This window comes from Setaria italica, chromosome IV (genome assembly GCF_000263155.2).
Source record: "Setaria italica strain Yugu1 chromosome IV, Setaria_italica_v2.0, whole genome shotgun sequence".
NCBI classification, from domain to species: domain Eukaryota; kingdom Viridiplantae; phylum Streptophyta; class Magnoliopsida; order Poales; family Poaceae; genus Setaria; species Setaria italica.
Window position 1 is genome coordinate 3,757,412 of NC_028453.1, and position 17,346 is coordinate 3,774,757.

General features: G+C 47.1%; 1 protein-coding gene across 1 annotated transcript; it reads right to left on the reverse strand.

Moving 5' to 3' along the window:
• Window positions 1–300: 300 nt before the first annotated feature.
• On the reverse strand, window positions 301–4,771 carry LOC101785369 (two-component response regulator ORR22). Its single transcript, XM_004964611.3, has 6 exons — window positions 3,889–4,771; window positions 3,403–3,555; window positions 2,868–3,281; window positions 2,696–2,772; window positions 978–2,105; window positions 301–661 (listed from the first exon to the last, which is right to left on the reverse strand). The coding sequence occupies exons 1-6, from the start codon at window positions 4,043–4,045 to the stop codon at window positions 590–592; spliced, it is 2,001 nt and encodes a 666-aa protein (XP_004964668.1). The 5' UTR covers window positions 4,046–4,771; the 3' UTR covers window positions 301–589.
• Between the last annotated feature and the right edge of the window lie 12,575 nt (window positions 4,772–17,346).

A 17,346-nucleotide genomic window follows, 5' to 3' on the forward strand; every position in this document is an offset into this window, starting at 1 on the left:
TCACAGTTCAAGCATCCATCTGGTCATTGCTAGAGGTTGTAGTGTCTTGGTACGCTAGGGTTCATCAGCAACATGTATCTTTTAGCAGATAAACAATGATGTCATTAGCAGACTCTATTTTTTCATTTTTTGGAACTTCTATCGTAAAATTTAGGTGTTTCTGGATTTTACTTCTAATATATTTATGTCATTCTGATTTTCCAGAAGTATATCATATTCGGTTTACTGAGTTTCAGTTTTACACGCTTCAGCGTACTAGACATCAGGTTATAAACTTATAATGTCATCTGCGCAATGTCATACGGAAATGAATTAAGTAAAATGTAAGATGATGAAAATGAATTTGGAGCAGTACATTTGCTCCTTTTACCTAACCATAACCACTTCCATTTCTCATCGAAAAGGTGAAAGTGCAGATTACAAGCCATTATCCTTCGCTACTTGTATCCCTAGTATATCATCTAGTGTGCACAGTACTAGACATACTAACGCATCAGGCAGCATAACTGGCTAATGCTACTAAATAATGTACTGTACAACCTTCTCGCATCAGTAGAGGACTGATCTTCAAGAGGGGTATTAAGAACCCTCATATGCAGGCACCAAGTGGAAAGAAGTCGCACCCCAGGTCATTATCCGTGAATGAGAAATCATCCTTCTCCTGCATTAGAATTAAAGCTTCAGTAAATCATATTTGAAGGATTGTGTATATTGTTTTATGGTCAGTTTGGCCCTACAAAAGTTTTTTCACAAGAGTACAACATTTCAAGTGCTCATTGTGGGCCAGATAGGTATGCTCCAGTTAGGGAAGGAATTGTAACTTGCAAAATTAATAGTAAAGACTACAGAAAAGCATTGAATCTACTAGCCAAAATATCCATACAGAAACATATGATAGAAAATATATATTCAAGCAGAAAAGCTGTGGGAATTTTCTAAAATCAGGAAATAAGAACTATGACAACTAAAGTCGTTACCGCTTTGATCATGGAACTGAGAAGACCATCAAAATTGCAGCTAGTAGAGCTAACACCACCATGTAGCTTTGGAATCCCAAAATCACAAACATTCTTCTGCTTCAGTTTATCCTCTGATGTTAATGAGTGAATCTTCACTTCTGGTGTAAGAGGTAACATACTAGCATTTGTCTGCTGAGTCATACAGGCACCAAAATCATGACTGAAACCTCCAATGCTCAATCCTTGGTTCTGTAGATGATCTTGTTTCATTCCATCCATTTCACGTCTAGAGTTCGATGCACCTCCGAACTGCATGTAGTTTGAATGTCTCCCAGTATCAGGAGCAAGCAGCACTGTGCCACAAGAGGAACTGGCACCACTCTTGGTATTGTTGGTTGCTGTAAGGCTACCAGAAGGACAAACAGGCATGGTTACTGAAAATTTTGTTCCACTAGTGCCATCGAATGGATCATGCAACTGTAACTTGTCAGCAGAAAATCCCTCGTTTATTGGAAGGGCACCCTGGTGGGATACACTTGAATCCTGCAAATTACATGAAATTCCAATAGTCCTTTCAACCAGTTCTGAATTCATAGATGGCATTGGCATCGATGTCTGGATGCTAAGTTTGGCTTGTGTGCACTCCAAAAGTTCTTGCGGTGGCAATGAACTGCTTGTAACTCTCTGAAGTGCACCGGACAGACTGTTAGCCAGTGCGCTCCCAGAAAAGACAGTAGACAAATCATTATTTTCTTGGTGGATCCACTTCTGTTCAAGTTGGGGCAGCCCAAGTGATGTGGTCGATCCTTGTGCCAGATTTGCGTGTTGGTTTTCTTGCAAGCCGACATACTGGAATTTGCTCCCATCACTACCACAGTGACTTATTATGCCATTGTTGGTAGCAGTTTGAACTGTCATGGCAGGAGCAAGCTCTTGAACCCCAAATGTTGCTGCACTGGCTCCAGTTAGCAAGCCATGTGGGTTGAAAGATGAGAGAGCAGCAGAAGGCACAAAAGGCTGATAACTCTGAATCCCTTCGAATGCTCCCATGTGAAGAAAAGAAGGGTCTCTGCCTCCAAAAGCAGCAACAATGCTAGCTTGCTGTGATGCCACAGCACTTAACCGTTTGAGGTAGAGCCTGTATTTCTGCATATCACACGGCACTAACTGATTAGACATGGATGTAAGTATGTAATCAGTGAAGTCATAATTTGTATATGATTGAGATGTACAATTGCAAGTGAACTGCTTTCCAAGTTAGTCCAAATGTTTTACTAAATGGTTGATTGAGGGTGTAAAATGGGAAACCTATGCAAATGAGCTAGCCGTACTTTCTAGTATGTGTACGACCAATTTGGAAATGTAATAGTAGTGTGTACACAACTTTATGAAATATCTCTACGTACACAGGTTTACAGAGGAATTAAATAACACTGATTTGCATCAATTAATGTACACTGTTCCAAACCAACTGAACACCCTACCTTAAGACATAAATGTTAATGTTATGGTAAATCAGTATCTTTCATGACACTTCAGCACCAGCCGGAACACAAAGCTATAGTCAGCACACTTAGTTTCATTGATAAGTATAAGATTATTTTTTTAATAACAAATACTTATGATTCGACCCATGGTGACCCACCTTCCATCAGGGTTTTGGTTCATATGCATCTCAGCTCAAAAAAAGGCAGAGGAGTCAATAAAACAATTGATGCCAGGAGTACATGCCATACCTGTAGATGACTCGCGACGTTTTCCCTGGTGAGCTTCTCCACATTCATAAGCTCAAGAATTCTTTTTGGTACAGCTTCTGCATCAACAGCAAAACAAAGGACACAACATAAATGAGTTGCTGCAATATGTAAGGACAATAACATAAAGCAAAGGGAGGTTGGGAATTCTTACTATCAATTCCAAGCTGGTTGACAGCCGCAACAAATTTTCGATGCAGTTCAACTGACCAAACAACTCTTGGCTTCTTAGCAGCTGAGGGTTCATCACCTTCTTGCAAATCATTCTCCTCTCCGTCATCTTCCTCGTCGCTATGCATTTCCTTCCTCTTCTTGCAGATCCTCCCACTTTGGTCAGAAGCACCACCAACAATCTGACTGTGCCCATGGCATGAATCTGCACTTGGTGGCTTATTGAAATCTTTGTAGATTTCAAGATTACTGCGCTCGCGCTTACTGAACTTCCTCCTGACAACATGCTGCCATATGTTCCTAAGCTCCTCGATACGAACAGGTTTTAGGAGATAGTCACAAGCTCCGTGAGTAATCCCCTTCATCACGGATTTCGTTTCTCCATTCACTGATAACACTGCACAGAAATGCAGTTGGTTAAACATTCACATTTAAAATGTAGCGGCAGTGCCATTACTCAAAGAGCACCTCTTACTACCAAGAACTATTTGCTAAAAATAGGAAGGTTTGAAACTTACTGATGACAGGGAGGTCCATTTCAAGCCCTACAAGCTCAAGGAGCTTGAATCCATCCATGTCGGGCATGTGTACGTCACTGATAACCAGATCAAACATGTCCCTGTTCTCCCGTAGCAGCTTCAGCGCAGTAATGGCCTGGTTGGTTGTTGTCACTGTTAAAGAAGCAAAGGATACTCTTATCAGTTAACAATGGTGTAATCAGTAAGATAATGAATCTCATCAGCGGTATGGCTGCGACAGACATGTCAGATAATGGAAGGCAGAAATTTACTCTGCATGGGGTAAGTGGTAACTATTGCTGCTACAGAACATTTAAGTGATAGTGCATGATAAATTGCAAGTAGCAGCAAAAACAGTGTGCTGAACGTGCAGGATTGTACCATTTTTGTGTTATATATCTACAAACTGACAGATGGTAAGTGAGAGCAGGATTAGCTGAAGATAATGATATAACAGTAGGCAATGTGGATGGAGCCAGCGCTCACCGTGGTAGTGGCAGCGCCGCAGGAGGGTCTCGAGCACCTTGAGGCACACGGGGTCGTCGTCGACCGCGAGCACCCGCATGCCGACGGGGAACCGATCCCTCTCCCTCCCCATCATCAGCCCCTTCTTCTCCTCCATCCTCGCAGCGCCCAAAAGCATCCCGGATTCGCGCGAACCCAAAACAGGAAGCAAATCTCTGTGCAGTAGCAACGAAAATTTCCGGCCCCAAAACGTCCCAATCGACTCAGTCCCAAGCGAGAGAACCCGACGCGTGGTTGGGCGAAATTGAAGCGAATCGCGAGAGGCTAATGGCAGCCAAGAACAAGAAGGGCGAAGTCTCCCCAACCCGCACACACCAAGAGCACCTGATTCTGAGGCGCGCCAAGAAAGAAAGTGAAAGCGCCCCCAAGCAAGCTGAGTGCTGGGACGCGACCGCGAGGAGGCTGGTGCAGAGGAGAAAAGCGAGAGCCCAAAAGCCAGCCACAGCTAGTGCCAAAACTACACCTGAAACTGCTAAAGAAAAGAAAAGTGCAGGTTGATTTGTCGACCGGGGAAGGGAGCGGAGGAAGAGGGAGAGAGAGATCAGGAACGAGGCCACAGCGCCTCCATGATTGCTGCCGAGAGCGCAGGCCGCAGGAGGTGGGAAAGCAAAAGGGAGAAGGCCAAAAGGCAGCGACGACGACAACGACGACAGCAACAAAAGCAGAGTGGGGAGGACGACAGCCGACAGCGACCGTCCAGGTGGCCAAGAACGCACGCAACGCAAGCCGCGCACACGCAGGCGCAGCACGGGAAGCAACAAGCGCGGCGGCGGCAAAGGTTGAGGACGGTTGGTTCGCGGGGGTAGGAGGAGGAAGCAGGGCGGAGGGATGGATGGGGATGGCGAGGAATGTCTGGGCGGCTGATTTATAGAGGTCAGAACGGCGTGGCGACGGCAGCTGCTCACTGCCCTGGTGGTGGTGGTGATGGGAAGGATGCAACGAGCCAAGGATGGGAGGGGCAGGGGCCAGGAGGTGGGGGCTCGTGGGGCCCGCGCTCCACAAGGTTCCAATGGCAGTTGGGACGAGGCTTTGGCTGTTCTTGCCTTTATCACGGGGACGAGGGACGAAGCGAGTTCTTCTGATGCATGCAAAGCCAAGAAAATTAAAAAGATGTCGAAGGAACATTTTTGCATGCTTATTTTCAAAAAAAAACATTTTCGCAATTTATAAAAAAAAAATCAACTACACTTAATCCGATGGGGGTTCGGATGTATGCAGTCACGATCCTGAATTGCCAATTATTTCCAACACATATGTGATATGTATGGTGAGAAAATCGGCAAAGCGTCTAGCACAAACGTATACTAATATAAGCAGAAGATTAAGAAAATGGAAGATTAATTCTTAAAAAAAAGGAAATGAAAATTTGCCACATCTGTGTCCGTACAAATCCCTGCATCATCAAAAGCAGTAGATGGCAGATCAGGTATGATAAAAGCTTGCGATTACGTCCTCGATCGTTCGGGCGATGGCATTACTCCGACTCTCCCATGCATAGCGCAGGTGCAGTGAGAGATGAATGTTCGATCCCGGATCAGGACGTGACTGCCCCTGGCGCGTGCGCGTGTACATACTACACACACACGGCTCGGCAGATGAGCATATCTTGGCACAGCCTTACGCCGATCTGGCAAATAAAATCCGGCGAGTTACGTTGCTACGACTGGCCTGGCAGAGATGATCGATTGATGAGCATAGCCGGGCTGCAGGTAGCGGATCGGCACGGTGTAATAGCGCCGCAGCTGGTACGTACGCGCTCCACCCGCGTGTACCGAAAGCTCTTTTTATTTTTTATTTTTTATTTTTTTGAACCTGCAAGCTGTTGGCGAGTAGTCGCGCACGCACGGACACGGGCACGCGGCTAGCTCGAGAACTATTCTAGTGCGCGGCACGGCACGGCACGGGTGGCTCCTTTGATGCGCACGCTAGCTAGCTAGGATCTCTCCATCGGCCGGGATCGATTTGAATTGGTGTACATGACGCACGTATGTCCTGATGGAGTGATGGTGAACGGTGACATACAAAAAACGCGTGAGCGATGAGACATACATCTATACATTTTTGTACCACCCCATGTAGTCTTGGAGATAAGTTTAGGCGTGTCGTGCGTAGCCGGGACACACAATGCAAAGGAGAAATTCGCGTCATTTTGAAGTCTACGTACTGGAATAATGTTCATTGATTGCTTTAGTGTGGTCAATCAATGATCAGAAGTAGAGTAGTTTTGTGGAGTACTACAAAAAAAAACATTATTCAAATTAAAAGTGCAAGTTCTCTAGAATTTTTGCTTAAACGCGTGCTCCTAGTTTGTAGTGGTCATACAACTGCAGTACAGTACAAATGAAGCCCGCGATGTGTTCAGGCTTCAGGCCAGAAAATTGATCATGGCATGATAACTTCCTTATCAGTCAGTAATGAACATCTGGGATGACAATGATGGTAGTGTTGATATCAGATTTTGGCTGATAAAATCTCGTAAAGCTTGGAATAAGGAAACAAATATTCTTTTCTTAAAAGGAAAGGAAACACACATATCGAGCCTGTGAAATTCCCAAAGAGTCTAAGTGCTGCACGTTCAGGTTCATACGGAGGAAGCAAGGTTGTGTGTTAATAGCTCACGTATGAAAGGAAAGGGAAACAAGAACCTGATGACGATACAGGACAGAAGCTTCATCGAGAGGGATTCTACGTAAGGGAATTAGTCCATGTATCTTAATATTTCCTTTTGTTTAAATATTTATTGTTAGGCAAGTTTTGTATGAGTCATTATCGTAGCTAACTAAGAGTCATTAGTTTAGGGTATAAATATGTACCCCTAGCCATTGTAACAGATATCTTTGAATCAATCAATCAATACAACCTTTTGGCGCATGCCGCCAAAACCCTAGGAGTAGGAATAGAGTAGATTCAGCGAGTTCCTTCTAGCGCGCAAAGCTGCATTGGCTTCGATCTCGGGCGAGCTTGTAAGTACCATCACCCGATCATTACGACCTCTATCAAGTACTTTTTGAGTTAAGTCTCATATTGTGATATTGTTGTGTGGCTAATTATCGAGTTATCTTAGATTGCATGTAGAACTTTCTAAGTTTTGTCCAATATTCTGTTTGTTTTCGACGTTACTCAAGTTATCAAACGGCTTAGATCTGATTAGGTTGTCTTCATCGACTCCCTTATCTTATTTAAATATTCACAGTTATCAGATAAGTTTGGACGTGTCGTGCGTAGCCGGGACACAAGGAGAATTATTTCGCGTCATTTTGAAGTCTAGAATAATGTTCATTGAATGGTTAGCGTAGCCAATGACCAAAAGTGTAGTGTCTGTGGAGTAATACCAAAACGTTATTCAAATTAAAGTGCAAGTTCTTTAAAAAAAAAATTCTGAAACGTGTACTCCTAGTTTACGGCAGTGCTCTCATGCTGTCATACAAACTGTACAGTGCAATGAAGTCCGCGATGTGTTCCGACCAATGCAACAATTGATCATGGTATGATATAACTTTCCTGACAAGTCAACAATGAACATCTGGGATCGGCAATGATGGTTCATCATCTTTTTGGCGACATGGAATGGTCGAAGTATTAGTACTGGAGTTGTATACTTTATTTATAGTTTGCTTCAACTAAAATTTTTTTACAACAGTTTTGTGTATACATAAATTTTCCTAAAAAAATCTAATAAAACTATTGTAGTTTTATTATTCGTTACAGTGTACCTTTTCTTTGCAAAAGCCTAAAAAAAGATCCATTTAGTTCTACACCAGGAACATTCTAAAACTGGATCAGGGTTCAAAAATTCCCTCGCTCCTACGACGACTTGAAAATCATACGCAAGGCGCCGGCCGCCCGGCCCGGCCGCAATCAAAGTCGGCAGCATCTCCGACGATCCGTGTCTGTCCCGATCGATCCATGCACCCGTACAAAAAACACCGTCTTGAACCTCATCATTATTAACTGAGATGCCTGCCCGTCGCCTTAACCCGCGCGTCCAAGGATCAGGGCGAGCCCCCCCGTCATGTTGCCCATGGCGGCAGCAGACTAGCAGCCGCTGCGCCTGGTCCCCGGGGCCCCCGGCGCGGCCGGGTAGAAAAGCTTTTCCACGGAGTTAATGGCGCCATTTCATCTCGAGATCGGCTACTAATGGCCCGACGATCCCATTACTGCCAGGTCGAATAATGGCGATCTCGATGGGAGCCTTGACGAACCCGGCCGGCCTGCATGCGGCAGCCTGCCTTGTGCCAGCCGCGCCCTCGGCAACTCGCCGTCGCCGCCGCTATCATGGCGCCCGGCCGGCCGCCATGGCTCACGACGAATCACGAAACAGTAGCTTGATTAGTTAGTTCTTGATTTGATTCGAAGCTCGCTCAGCTCGGCAGCGGAATTCATGGCGGCCGGGGGATCGTAGGCGCGCCGGGGAATTAATCGTGGCCCGCCGTAGATTGCTCCCCGGCCGGGCCCCGGCCCGGCCCCCTACTCTCTCTCATTTATGAAACGGATCCCATGGGGGGGCATTAGCGGAGTTAATGGGGGCGATACGCGTGCGATCGGACGACGTTTGGGGGAAGAGGAATCGCGAGGACGGGTGCGTAGGGCTGCCTGGATTTGGATTCTTTGCATCTCCAGTAGGGCCTCCATGTTGCTTGTGCTTCTTCTACGTATTTAATCTCCTACAGTAGTGTAGTACTTATACGCAAGTGGCATAACGTTGGGGATATGCGTACGTCAACCACGTTTGGCTGAGCAAAAATGTGTCTAGTATTTTGTGAAGACTAGGTACAGATCCTGTTTGGATCCCTTGTCACCCTAAATTTCAATTGCTTTAGCTGGTTGTCACCCCAACGAAAATCAAAATACTCCTCATTCATTCACAATAGAATCTTTACCAGCCAGCCTATCCCCTCCCTTTCCCCAGGGCCCTACCCCGCGGGCTGCCCCTCCCCGGATCATGGCTCGCCCACACGCCGGCCACCACGCGGCCGGAGGTGGAGCTTGCCGGTGGCGCGGCTCGGTGGTGCAGGACTGGCGTGTGGGGGGATCCCCGACGCTAGGTAGGACGGCCGCGGCGGCGGAGAGGGAGATGTTGATGGAGCCTGCATCGTGGGATCTCCTGCGGCAATCCATCCACGGATTCAATCCTCCTCATGCTGCTTACTCCCTCCGTCCTAAAAAACAAGTCATTTTAAATATTTTAGGATACATTAATAAGGAGGTAAAATGACCTCAATTGCTCCTATTTATTAGCCATATTTGGCGCTAATTTGACTGTTTCATACCCACATGCGCATGCACACGTGCCAAATTAAGTATGATGACATGTTTTGTGGGATAAATTTTGAATCATAAGATGACATGTTTTTTGAGACGGAGGGAGTACATGCTTGAGCATCGTGAAGCACGCTCCCTCCACCGTTGGCGCCCCGCAGCAGCCTGCGCCCACTGCCAACCTCAAGACTGGTTCCGAGATAGCGACGCACCGCACGGATTTCGAGAGAAGCTTAGGAATGCCTCCGCCGCCGCTCCTACGTGGGGGGGCGCCCTCGCCCTCCAGCAGCCGTCCCCCGCCGGTGTGCTGCAAGGTCAACGGAGGCCAAGCAGATTCTTTTGGGAGGAGAATAGGAGGATAGGGAGAAGATAAGATAGGAGGAAGGGTAGTATAGTAACAACTAGCATTTAGCTAGTGGATCTAAATACCCATGGTTAAAGTTTAGCCAGCTGAAAATATGCTTCTAAAGTTCTAAACTGGCTAAAGTTTACAGAGTGGACATATGGAACAGAACGTGAGATGAGAATGTATTTATATCCTAATCCACTTTTTTTTAAAAAAGAGAGTGTATCCTAATCTAGCTCATTCTTCGGAGCAAGAAAGCGTGGGGTACAGAATAAGTGGATTTTGTCTGTAACAGCTTTGATTATCGGCATCCCGGCCCGCATTGTTCCTGGAGCCTTGGAGCTGGGTATAGTGCAACTGTGGAAGAAGCCCCACACCTAGGGGCAACGGGCCACCATGCCGATCGATCAATCATATCAAGGTGATCTTCGGGCTTTCAAATAAAAACCGGGAAAGATAGCTAGAACAGGGATTAGGTCCAATCTCGTGAAGGGGAAATTAAAGCAAGCTGCTCCGATCCTGAACAGGCCGTAATGATATAACAACGACGGGATCGATCGAAGCGAAGCCAGCCATCCTCCAACAGTGGCCGACGGCGGCGTACTTGCCGGCCGGGGATCCGCTCCGCCGCTCCTGGATCTTGGTACGGCAGCAGCGCACAGCGCGCATCCGTCACGATCGATCGCCGGATCCACCAGACCACCACCGGGGGCACCGGGTGTCGATGTCGCACGCGCGCGGGCCGGGGGCGCGCACGCGTACGGCCTGGCGAACTCACTGTTGGGGATCCGACCGGCCGAGACGGATGATGGATCCATGCGTATCTCTCTCTCGACGCGGGCAGGCCAGGCCGCTATGAATTACTTGCACGTAGTACGCTGTACGCGTCGATGATGTGAGATGTTGCCGCTTGCTCGCCAATAAAAACTCGGAGAGACCCTCTCGCGCGTGCACGTACGTACGGAGACGACGTGCGTCGTCCTAGGGCTCCGCTCTCCCTCTCGATCGCCAGGTACGTGCACGCGTGGGTTGTTAGGTCGTTGTTAAGAGATACTACAGTAGCAACAATGTCGTATATTTCCCTTAACAATGTATTATTACCCTACCAGTTTACTATACAAATAGAGATATAGTAATAAGCTATGGATGCGCTGCGTGCAGTATGCTTGATTAGTGTAGACGTACGCCGACGGCTGTATCGCATTATTGCTGTATATTGTCTGCCCAGCTTTTTATTGCAATCAGCAATGCAAAAAAAAAAAGATCATTAGTATGTGCGGCATCAATAATAAACTTACTACTGTACTCTCTGCCTACTGTTATTGCAATAACCACAGCTATAGCTAGCGCACTACCGTGTCAGTTTCGAACGGGCGTGCGTGCGTACGTGCGAGTATCCAGCTCTCCTATACATATTTCCTCAGTACACGTACATATATACGCGTACGCGCGCACGTGAGGAGCCCTCTCCGGCTAGTGGGCTCATGCGTGCGCGCGCATGTGCGTCACTGCGTGGACGTCGTCGGGGGCCGGGCCGGGGCCCGTCGATCGGATACGCGCGCGCATCACCCAGGCACGTACGCACGGGGCGTGCGTACTGAATGCGCGATCCGAATGGAATGGGAGTATCTATCTGTCGTCCATGACGATCGACCCCCGCCCGCGATACATGGCATTGCATGGCATTGCATGTAATGTACGCGCCTGCTACGAGGGTGGGCGTCAGCAGTGGGAGCGCGTGTACGCCAATGAATGCGACCTGCAAGCGTAGTGTACACTTCTTATCGCAGGCCCGCCGCCTGACAGCACTGGGCCCCCGAGTTAAAGTCTCTTCCTCTACCTCTCTCTCTCTCCGGGCCCCCCTTGCAAATGATGAGCGCATCAGTGCAGAGAGTACGTACAGGCCCTGTCGTAGTACGTATATCCCCGGGCGCGGGATACGTAGTATACAGATCGATGGCACACTGTAGTGCATCGAAGTAGGGGCCTGAGTATCGTGATCGTCGTATCGTGCCAGCAGCTGTTAAGCGTAGCCGCACGCTGTACCTCAGGATCTCGTACGCGTCGCGTCCTCTACGAGACTACGATCCACGGTGCCACTGGGTGTGTGTGTACACGGTGCAAACGCGTTGGGTCTATAAGAACGTAACACAAATGGTGCGACGCGTACGTCTGACGTCTGAGATCGCTCAACATATAAGTCAACCCTCGTGTTAACCCTTCCCGGACGAGCGGTCGAAGGCGCGTATATATACGTAGTACTCTCTCTCTCTCTCTCTCTCTCTCTCTCTCTCTCTCATTAGTACATACTCTGCCTAAAGTGAAATACAATGCTGTTCTGAATTCTGATCTAACCACACTGTACGCTACACGCTGGCAACAATATTTGATCGACCTTTTTGACTGGAACTGAAAGGTGTAGAGACTGATTGGAACGTACAGGACATCCTAGCTTTATCCCCAACCTTTAGCTCTTGTTCCGTGCCCTTGTTAAGATTCTCTCTTTCCCGCTCACCAGTCATCAACTCATCATCCACGGCGCAGATGCATTAAACCCAAAGCTAACTACTGGTCATCAGTAGCATAGTGCAAGACTGTAAGAGGCTTTCCGGCAGGCTTTTCATCAACGCCCCGGCCCAGGAAGGAAAAAGGTGTCACGTACCAACCAACAACGCGCGCCCTTGCTTGCTGCATTGGCGATAGATTGTTCGTTCGATGGGTGTACGGCACGGGCTTTGCAGAGACCGGCTGGCCGGTCGATCTCGATATCTTCGTACCCGCCCGCGCAACCCTGTGGGAGAGATATGCATGAGTGGGTGAACTGTGATCGAAATCTTGCGTTATTAATTTGCATTGCTCGATCTGTATTCCTTTTGAAAAGTTCAGCCGTGAATTCAAATCGGAGCTCATTGCCTCAGATATCATGCAGCTGCAACGGCCGGCAAAAAGTTTGGACGTCATGTTACGCGCGTGGAGGAACGAAGATACGCACGGTGGGAGGCATATGAACAGCAGAACAAGTATATATTTGCTATTTAATTGCTGGTGAGAGGTTTAGAGGTAAAAAAAAGTTCTAGTATTTCTACAAATAGTAAGATTCCATTGCGGACTCCGTGTTGGTGGATCTTTACGAAAAGTTATCTTTTGATTGTCAACTATCCATCAATTTAATAGTTGCCTCGGGCTTGATGCGCGAAACTTCGTTCCTCCACGCAAGATTGGCTACGAGGTTATCAAGAAGTCTGAATTGTAATAAATCGCTTGTTTACGAGGAATAACTAATGACATGGTTAATGGATGATAAGCAGGATTATCTTTTCTTGTCATTGTGCCAAGATGGAATAGGACTATTAAAAGAGAATGGAGTGAGTATTTGGTTTGAAGTCCAACCTCACAACACTCTGCCATGACCAAGGATGGTCAGGTTTGACTAAGTTAGCAGCTTTTTTATTGTGGCCAGAAATTGTGGCTAAATAGACCCTTATTGCACGTGTTAACTAGCAATATGGCCCGTGTTAATAGCACGGGTAGCTAGTTTTTTATTTATATTTTTTATTTCAGATAAATGTATGTTAATATTTTTATTTAGTCATGTAGTTGTTTTGTCCTAATGGCATTATCCAAAGTTTTGTGAATGTTTCTTTGATATTTTTCTTATCATGAATTCTAGAAAAAAAAAGAAATATCTTATATACAAATATATTCTTGTTTTGCTTGAAAGTAAAAATATATATAATAGGTATATTATTTTTAATTTTGATTGTCGATGTGCATTTTTGTTTAAGAGTTTTAGTTAGTGATACATCATCCTTAGATTTTTGAAATTAAGCTCTACGTAAATGGTTCAATGCATCCTCTTTAGTTTTAATCATATCTAAATCTCCATTCTTTTGTTTGTTATGCAATCTCCGTTCGCTACAGCCATGCATGCATGATCTCCTTGTCTTATGGATGTTGCACATTTCCCTCGAAACGAACTGACCGCCGGAGTCAACAAATTCATTGTTGCAAACATAAGGTACAACCCGAAAACTCCTTTTGTATTCACCCCTTCTCTCCTGCTTCTACTCCCAAGAAGTTGTGCCCACTACAATGCAGTCATCGAGGACACATCCGAGATGGTGCTTGTGGTTCCATCTCTTCGAACATTACATGAAGGTTGATATTGATGGGCGAGCATGTCAAACATCATCTTCACGTTGCTTTGTTTAGATCACATCGTCACTCCTTGACCACATGCATCGTCGTTCTACTCTCCTAAATTTTCAGCTCCCATGCATCCACTAATCAAAATGTTAAACAGCAGGACATCACCATCTCGCTGCTTATCATCATCATCGGTGGTGATCGTCATGCCTCGACGCCAGCTATGATGTTAGGTCATGACCTAGCGACGAAGACGGGATCGCGTTGTGGCATTAGCATGGTTGTATAACCGAGTTGTCATTATTATCATGCCCCGAACCCTATACGGTGGTTATCGCCGCACTCTCCAAGTTGACCACTCTACATTGCTTTTCAGATTGAAATTCCTTCTTAGCACTACCAGCTACTACTCTTCTCTTTTTCCTTCTGATTGTGTTTGTTATTCTCGTATTATGCTATTGAGCTATGATTTTTTATGGCCAGCCCACGGTTATTTACCATGGTCATCAACTCGTCATCACCCTTAAGGGATAAGGGTACCCACGGGTCCCCACCGACCAGGATAGTGGTCAGCCCTGACAAGTAGGCCCGTCCGACCACGCCATGCGGGCTAAGGTATGAAGATATGTGGAGCACAAGGTTGCAGGTCGGGCGAACGGATTCTGCCCAGATATCACGAGATACTTGTTGTAAACCGACTCACATTGCTTTCCATGGAACACTAAGGATTAGATCCTATCCGATTGTAACCCTAGGTCATCAGCCTATATAAGGCAGCCAAGGGCGTCCCCCGAACACACGTTAACCCTTCGCACCTGCGATCAGCAATACAATCCACCAGAACACAGGTCATAGGGTATTACTCTCCAGAGGTCCGAACCTGTCTAAACCTTGCGTCCTGTTGTACATACATCTATGGGCCCACCAGAAGGTTTGGACAGTCCTAGATATAGGGCTGGACACCGAGACGTGTCAGGCATAGAGACTACGGTGCAGGATGGCGTGGTCTACGTGGCAAGACAGGAACTAGTCGAGGATTAGGAAACTACTTGTAGCAATTAGAGTAGGACTTGTCTATTCGGATCCGACTAGTATTCTTATAAACAACCGATCTGTAACCCTGCCCCGGCAATATAAGGTGAGGTAGTGACCTCCTCCAAAGCAATTCAATACAACCAACACATAGGATGTAGGGTATTACGCAATCTAGCGGCTCGAACCTGTCTAAATAGTGTGATTGAGTTCACCTTTGAGTTCCTGATCTCAGCGAGCCCCTCGTACTAAACACTACCTTGGCACCCCCCTCGGTAGGTTGCCGGGTCTAAACACCGACAGCTGGCGCGCTAGGTAGAGGATCTCGCTAAAAATCCACTGGCGAACTCGATGGCCCAAATCATCATTAAGCCAACCTTCACATTCAAAGTAGGCACGACGTTCATCTTTGGCTCCTGAGTTTGCGTCGTAGATGCCGCTGGAAATTTTTACCGCCACATTACGCCGGTCCCAGAGAAGAAGCAGCACGCCATGAAGCTCCAGCGTCAAGCTCTGGAAGATCTCGTTGAGAAATTTGGTGAATTTTCAATTTCTAACCTAGTCAGAGGCTGGGGAGATGAGTCCGAGTATAACTTGACTCTTCCCACTAGACAGACTGGTTCTCACGAGCTGGCGCTTAAACCATTATGCGAATTAGACTACGACCCAAATCGATTACAGTTCGGACTCCAAAACACGGGTGTTATTTACCAAGCTACGCTATCCAGATCACAATCCAACACGGATATGATCGAGGACCCCGATTACTACTCGGATCCGAGTGAGGAGACCCCTTTATCAGGTCCACAACTAGGCCTGGTAATCACATCAACTCCACAAGGTAGATTCGTCTACTGACCCAACATGAAGCCACCTCCTCTTGCCAAGAATGACAACTCACGCCTTATTGCCTACCTCAATACCCTCCCGTACCAGGAGGGAACTCCTCTGTCGCCCATCTACAAAGAAGATAGCTCCACAGAGGTCATCACGTCAAGTTTGGGAAGCTATTCTCCGGAAAGAGAACTCTTCGCTCTCATTGCTGCACAAGAAGGCGAAGAGGAAGAGCAACTAGAGAGAAATCCGCGACATGAACGTCACCTGGATGATGTCTCGTAGGATGAGCTCACGGCCAACATTGTCGGAGAAGAAATTGAAGCTCAAAGAACTCGACGGCACGCCAGAAATGCTGCAAGAGCAGAGCGCCGTTGTCGCCTTGCAGCAAATCTACCAATCATGAACTTGAACCACGTGTTTGAAGCAGTTCAATCACATCAACATCGTACTCCTCTTGCCACTATCGTGTCCATTGATCTTATTACCCGGGCAATGCCACAGGACAAGTACACTAGGCAACTGGCTGAACTGGCGGAGCGTGCGTACGAACAACTCGATCAGCAAAACCCGATACATTCAGTTCCACACTATCCCAGCATGGCAGTAGCCATAGGCGGACTCAATCCAAACAAGTTAAATTGGAGGCACTAGATCAAGCCAAGATGGAGCGGAGGGTAGTCAGGCGGGACCCTCGGGAGGTTGTGGCCACCGTGAGCCCGACCCAGAGCTTGAAAAGGATCTACGTCACCTAATCAACACCGGCCGCGACGCCCATACAATCATTGACAAACGCCACCGGGAGCGCGAGCAAGAAGTCGAGTACCTAGGAGAGGATTCCGACGGGTTCCCCACCTTCTCAAAACAAGCAAGGAGGACAGTCCTACCCGAGAAATTCAAACCTCCAGGTATCACCAAGTACGATGGCAAGCAGGACCCAGTCCAATGGCTGTGGTGCTACTCACTGCCAGTATAAGCAACAGGAGGGAACGACGACACCAAGGTCATCCACTTCCCCATCTGCATGGAGGCAGCACCACTCACGTTGCTTGAGTCATTAGATAAGAACTCCATCGACACGTGGAAGGACCTCAAGGTGGCATTTACCAACAACTTCGCAGGGGTAATGCAGCATCCTAGCAACAAGATCGACTTTTCTCAAGTCAAACAACAACAAGGCGAGACCCTGCGCAGTGACCTACGTCGTTTCTTCAACAAGAAGGCCACAATCGTGGACATCACGGAGCGCGACGCCATAGATTGTTTCCAGAACGATCTCTATGACCGTCGGATGTTCCAAGATTTTGGTAGGAGACGCCCCAAAGATATCAAATCTCTTAAGATCATGATACAGGTGTGGGCGGATGTAGAAGATAAGGAGATCGAGAGGTTTGAGTCTAGTCACAACAAGGGTCAGAACAACAACAATCAGAGTAATGGCCAGCGCAATGATAAGAACCGTAACGATCGCCTCAATAATGACAACCGTAATAACTACTCAGGAGGTCAAAATCACAAGAGAAAGCCAGACAATACTGTCACGGCAATGTCACAGCCATCCAAGAAAGGCGGTAGGAATCAAGAAAGGACTGCGTTAAGCGAGCTCCTGAAGAAGCAGTGCCCATGACACCCGTACCATAAGCATTCTGCGATGAATTGCTACAGTCTACACAGAGTCATGAAAGACCTACCGGAGCCTTCTGGAAACAAGGACAAGAGCAAGGCCAAGGAAGACGAAGATGATGGTGACAACAGCAAATTTCAGAATCCTTCCAACACCATCAACATCATCTTTGGCAGCA